General features: G+C 38.5%; 1 protein-coding gene across 1 annotated transcript; it reads right to left on the bottom strand.

Annotated features, from left to right (window-relative positions):
- Positions 1-522: 522 nt before the first annotated feature.
- LOC115193779 (polymeric immunoglobulin receptor) lies at positions 523-5,657 on the bottom strand. The gene is made up of 5 exons (XM_029752758.1): positions 5,531-5,657; positions 3,892-4,215; positions 3,111-3,452; positions 2,247-2,385; positions 523-1,731 (listed from the first exon to the last, which is right to left on the bottom strand). The coding sequence occupies exons 1-5, from the start codon at positions 5,586-5,588 to the stop codon at positions 1,608-1,610; spliced, it is 987 nt and encodes a 328-aa protein (XP_029608618.1). The 5' UTR covers positions 5,589-5,657; the 3' UTR covers positions 523-1,607.
- Positions 5,658-6,173: the final 516 nt, after the last annotated feature.

The raw sequence follows: 6,173 nt of genomic DNA, 5'->3' as shown, positions 1-6,173 counted from the left end.
TTCTCCAGTCTGACCCCTCTGCTCTCTCTGGCTCCACACCCACCCCACCCTGCCATCTAGATGTGTGAAGGTTAGTGTCTTTTATGTAGGGAAGCTAATGATCCAACATGTATGACGTTCCTGGGAGTGTGTAAACTTAAATGTTTTATTACCATAACATTTCTGTATGTTCTCTACAGTTATGTATTTGGGAATGTATCAATTGACCAATTCGGCCACTTGGGTACATGTGGGAAAACTTGTGACGTACACCTGGGAGACTTGATACAAAATATTATGTAGAGCTCTCATTCAGTCTGAAACTTTGCACACCCACTGCTGGCCCTCTTGTGGTTAACATCTTTTGTTTTATATTTTACCAGAGCTAATGTGTTATATTCTCCTAAATGAATTTCACATTTCCACAAACTTCAAAGTGTTTCCTTTCAAATATCAATAATATGCATATCCTTGCTTCAGGTCCTGAGCTACAGACAGTTAGATTTGGGTATGTCATTTTAGGCAGAAATTGAAAAGGGTCCGTTTTAAGAGGCAAATTGTGTTTATTAGTTACAGTTTAGACAGTTTAGTCATTTAGCAGACGCTCTTATCCAGAGCGACTTACAGTAGTGAATACATGCATATTTTTTTTTTGTACTGGCCCCCCGTGGGAATCGAACCCACAACCCTGGCGTTGCACAGACCATGCTGGCGTTGCAAACACCATGCTCTACCAACTGAGCCACAGGGAAGGCGGATATTAGCAAGTTAGTTTATTTGCATGTATAATAATTAGAGACACGGCCAATAGAGAGCAATAGTAATGGCATATTTTTGTAGGTGCTAACTCCGCCATGGTTTGTTGGACAAAGCCTATGGGCAAATGTGTTTTTATAGGTTCTGTGGTAAACACAGGCTTAGAAGATCTTATACGTTTTGTTCTATGAGAAAATCTTCATCAGCTAAAGTCACTTTTTGTGAATTTTAAAGGATTTATGTCATAAAAAAAGCACGTAAAGTTTTCTTTTTTCATAAAGTCATGTTAACTGACTAATATTATCTCATAGAACAAAACATATAAGATCTCATAACCCGACGTTAACCTCAGACCTTATTTTCAGTGTTTATTTCAAAACCCTATTATTTTCCCATTAATTTTCCCCATAGGAATGGTGAACCAGAGGTAATTCACCAGAGGTAAGTCAACAACAAAACATTGTTCAAGAGTTTCATTTCACAACACATACATATTTGAGTAGAATAATTATAATAAAATGAAACAAACATAATGTACAGATAAGTACACACATCAAGTATTTGTTATTGGTAAAGTGTGGTATTTAGACACATTTTGGATATAGAAAAATACTATGTGTTGTTGGGAATAGAATCTGATACCCACATTTACAGCATGGCATACAGCACGTAGATCTAAGATTGAAGATGTATAGCTCTTACTCCCAGAGGGAATTAAATATTGAAGGTATACAAAAATGTCAAATGAAGGTTACGATAAAGAAAAATACATTTAAAACTAATGGCAGCTGCATGTTTGAGTAACTTTGCATTTCGTGCAAACTGTTGGTAAATTGGACCCTTTGATTGCTCCAGAAAGAACTCTCTGGTTTCTATGCATCCTTGGTATCATCTTGATCTTGGTTTTTCCTGAATTTCACCACAGAAACGATGGTGCACAGGAGGAACAGCATTGCATTACCAGCTTTCACCAGGTAGAAGAATGTGTGTTCCAATCTGTAGAAGAATACAATTATTTTGTCATGTCATTATGAAAATTGCAGTCAGACAGAGACAGGTGTCCAGGGGGCACTTCCTGTATTTAACAAGAGAGGTAACATAAGCTACCATACTGTACTGTCCTTCTTCGGAATACTTCTTGCATATCTATTTATTTCTTAACCACTCAACTTCTTAGTTTTCACGTGTCAAAATTAGCTGTAAAGTCATCCAAAGGCCTCCTGTAGGCAAGTCACAGGACAAGCGCAAAGATATCGAACCATGGGAAAGTGGTAAATGTTTCAGCAAGAACATTTAAGGAAGGTGTTTTGTTTTGTATACACTCCTCTACAGCTGAAAATGAAAAATACAGATTTCTTTGTAATTTGGGGAATTAAAAGTATTATTGTTAACCCAGACACCTGTCTCTGCTCTTATCAGCCTTTCTAGTCAGGTGCCCCACACCCTTACAGTATAACCAACTGCTTGGATGGCTATTAAAGTGAGTGATATGCAGCAGACTGAATACTGACCTCTGGTTCTTCTCTTGTTGCATCTCGTCAGTTCCCCCATTGTTCTGGTCTGTAGTAACAGAAGGGGTGACTGTGGGCTGAGAAGTAATAGACTCAGCACTGATTAGTGATGTTTGGTGAGTGGTCGGAGTTTGTGTTGCTGTGAGAGACAGAAATGATAAAGTAGCTCCAATAAACTGACTGGTGTATCATTGACATTCAAATAAATTGAACCAGGTAATTCAGATGATGATTATAACTAATCACTATTTTAGCTAATTTGTGACATGTATTAAAATCCAATTCTTATTATCAGTATTCATTTAAAATCTGGTTGGTAGGTATGATGAAAAAGTTTCATTTCATTTTCTTAATGATCTTTATCATGACTGACAGGATAATCTCAAGAGAATGCGTGGTCAACAGATTTCCACTTTGTTTCAGAAAAGGCCTTTCAATGTTCCTTAATCTCTAACAACATTGGATTGTCACGACCGTCGTTTAAACAATTTGACCAAGGCGCAGCGTGAGTAGAGTTCCACATTTTTATTGCTCGTGAAACTTCCCCCCAAAAAACAACAAAGATATACCGATCGTGCAAAACGTAGCACACAAAGGCACTCACACAAAACAATATCCCACATCGCAGGTGGGAAAAAGCACACACTAAGTATGATCCCCAATTATAGGTAACGATATTCAGCTGCGTCTAATTGGGAACCATACACATACACCAACATAGAAATAAACTAACTAGAAATCCCCCTAGTCACGCCCTGACCTAAAACACCATAGAGAACCCTGAGGGCTCTCTATGGTCAGGGCGTGACATGGATGAATAAAAAGAGAATCATACTTGGTTATATGGGATTGCTCTGTACTTACTTGTGATGGTGGTGGTGCTCTGTGTTGTGGTTGCTTGATTGACAGTGACATGAACAGGCATCTGTAGGTCTCCCTTTTCACACCAGTACCAGCCAGTGTTCTCCATCATCAATCCACTCATAGTCACCATTAAGACATAACCCTTGGTGGTTTCTCTCTGCTCCTGCACTAACTTCACAAATGTTCCATCTAAAGCCCCAGGATGTCCCACAGCCACACACAAGCCTCCAATCCTGCACCACCTCCCGCTGCCTCCAAGTTTACTAGAGTAACAGCGCACGGTGACACTCCCTCCTACAACTCCAGTCAGCTCTTGTTGGTCCACATAGAGTTCTGGAGTACCTGAACACAATGATAGAGGCTGTGATTGGATGAGTCTGACAAAGAATACACCAATATATATATATTGGTGACTACCTAGTCATCATTGATATTCATATAACACTGAGAAAGTGTATGTTGAAACACTGGTTCAATCACTAATAGTATGTACAATAGTTATATACTAGAGCATACAGAACAGACAGTGTGTTTGATGATACAGCAACATGTGATTCTATCAAACACATTGTCTGTCCTAACCCAGGAAGTGCACAGAGATGTAGTCTACCAATATAATATCCTCTATGGATTTCATTTGGTGAAAACATGTCTGACTGCTTTGTAGAGGGAAAAGTAACACACTCATCAACACGACTATTATGGGACATTACTTTAAGAGACATTACTGAGCACTACTATTAATTCTGGTTTAATGGACACAGCAGTGTTTGGATCTTACCTGGAGAAACAGATATCTGCAGTCCAACCCCATCATCTGCCTCATTCTTCCTCTCCACAAAACACCAGTAATATTCAGAATCACTAGAACTAAGACGTCTCATGGTCACAGTGAAGATTTGCTGGTTGATGTCATCAGAGATTGAAGTATTTCCACTGGTCTTTTGATGGTCAGTGTGTACTACAGTAGAGCAAACTAACCAATAATATCCCCTACACCAGTATTTCACATGGTTTCTATATATTAGATCATAGAGACATGGGATGGTGATGAAGCCTCCTTTCTTCACAGACACATGACTCACTGTGGACACAAGCTGTGTATCTGTAGACACAACAACAGAGAACAGATGTAAATACTTTCATTTTATCCAGCTGCTCATAAGTCCCATTAGATGATCAACCAAACAATTTGACATAATTCTTGAAGTTGTGACTTTTGTAGAAAAATTTGACAAATTGTGTTTGTGACACCAGACAGTAATTGATACATGTAAGTGCGGATGTTGTCACGCCAAAGTCCAGCCATGAGTACAGAGGCAACAATTAAAGTAGCTTTGACATGGAAATTACTACACCGTTAAACTATGGAGACAATCTCTGGTTTCAATTAACATTTCTGTTTAATAAATTAGTATATAGTAAAACACTTGACTGGATGTTCTTTATCTACTGTAGTACATTGAATCCCACAAAAATGTTTGCGCAAAATGAGTTACAAGCACATTTGTTAAAATTCATATTGATAGACACAGGAACTTTTTATTTCCTATTTCTTAATAATATGTTAATTCTCTTTTACTTGAAGTCTTATTTAAATGTGATTTGCAACAACTATAAATGTAGAACTGTTTGTCACGGTTGAGGTAAGGAGAAGCGGACCAAAGTGCAGCGTGTGTGTCGTTCCAAATTTTATTTACACTGTGAAACTTTGCAATACATAAATAAACTGAATGACAAAAACAACTAACTGTGACGCAGAGGTGAAACATACACTACTCAAAATTAATCTCCCACAAACCCAGGTGGGACAAACACCAACTAAATATGACCTCCAATTAGAGACAACGATGACCAGCTTGCCTCTAATTGGAGATCATACCAAACAAAGCCCAACATAGAAATACAAAACTAGAACATCACAACATAGAAAAACTAAACTAGAAAGCCCCCTGTCAAACCCTGACCTACTCTACCATAGAAAATAACAGCTTACTATGGTCAGGACGTGACACTGTTGAAAAGTACAAGATAAATCATTGAATACAGCACTCATCGATCATCTGACCACAAAATGTAACCTTTATTTTATTAAACTAGGCAAATCAGTTAAGAACAAATCCTTACTTACAATGACGGCCTAGGAACAGTGGGTAAACTGCCTTATTCAGGGGCAGAATGACAGATTTTTACCTTGTCAGCTAGGGATTCGATCTAGCAACCTATCAGTTACTGGCCCAACACTGTAACCACTAGGCTACCTGCCACCCTAATACTGAAATCCATAATGTGACTACAATGTCTGTGGGCAAAGTAGACAGAACATTACAAGTGTTATGACTTTCAGCGTGTACTCAGTCTCAGTATCTGACTTGGAGGAACTAATAATATCAAACAACAAAATGTCTTCCCTCACTTACCTGAGAGTCCAGTGAGGAAGAAAAGGATGCGCATGACAAGGAGGAGATGTGGAGCCATGAGTAGATGAGAGAAAAAGACTGGTAGTATTTATGTTTGTACGGGCAAACTGCTGTGTCAGGGACCAAGGCACCCAGGCAACTGACTACTTCCTTCTTTAATTCTTCCTGTTTTAAAGACATAATGCAACCAGTGCCCTGTGCAAGACCTTGTGTGTTCACTGATGTTGAAAACCTGACCAAGGCTGAAATTGTCAAAATGTAGTAAAACGTCTGCTAATACATACAGTATGCTTGTTTATATGATGATTATTTGTAGTTTATTCCCCATCCTCAATACACTGATAATCTCATGTATTAACTCCTGAGTCCTGTGTTGGTCTGTTCCTGTCTGATAGTAATGAGCTACGAATGCAGCCTTCACTGGTGTTACTGCTAAGAAGAACCTGTTAGTATTGCTGATCCATATTCTCACAGATCTTTATAAATAGTGTATGTCATATTGCTTGATTCAACCCATTACACCCATTACAACCCATTACAGCCATCGAATGAGTTACAATGGTACGTTTGTCAATTTGCTAGTTGGGTCATTCCTACATTGTAGTGCATTTTCTGGTCTCAGGAAAAATCACTTCTTATTCAG

This window comes from Salmo trutta, chromosome 5 (assembly GCF_901001165.1).
Source record: "Salmo trutta chromosome 5, fSalTru1.1, whole genome shotgun sequence".
NCBI classification, from domain to species: domain Eukaryota; kingdom Metazoa; phylum Chordata; class Actinopteri; order Salmoniformes; family Salmonidae; genus Salmo; species Salmo trutta.
This window is presented reverse-complemented; position numbering and strand designations above follow the sequence as displayed.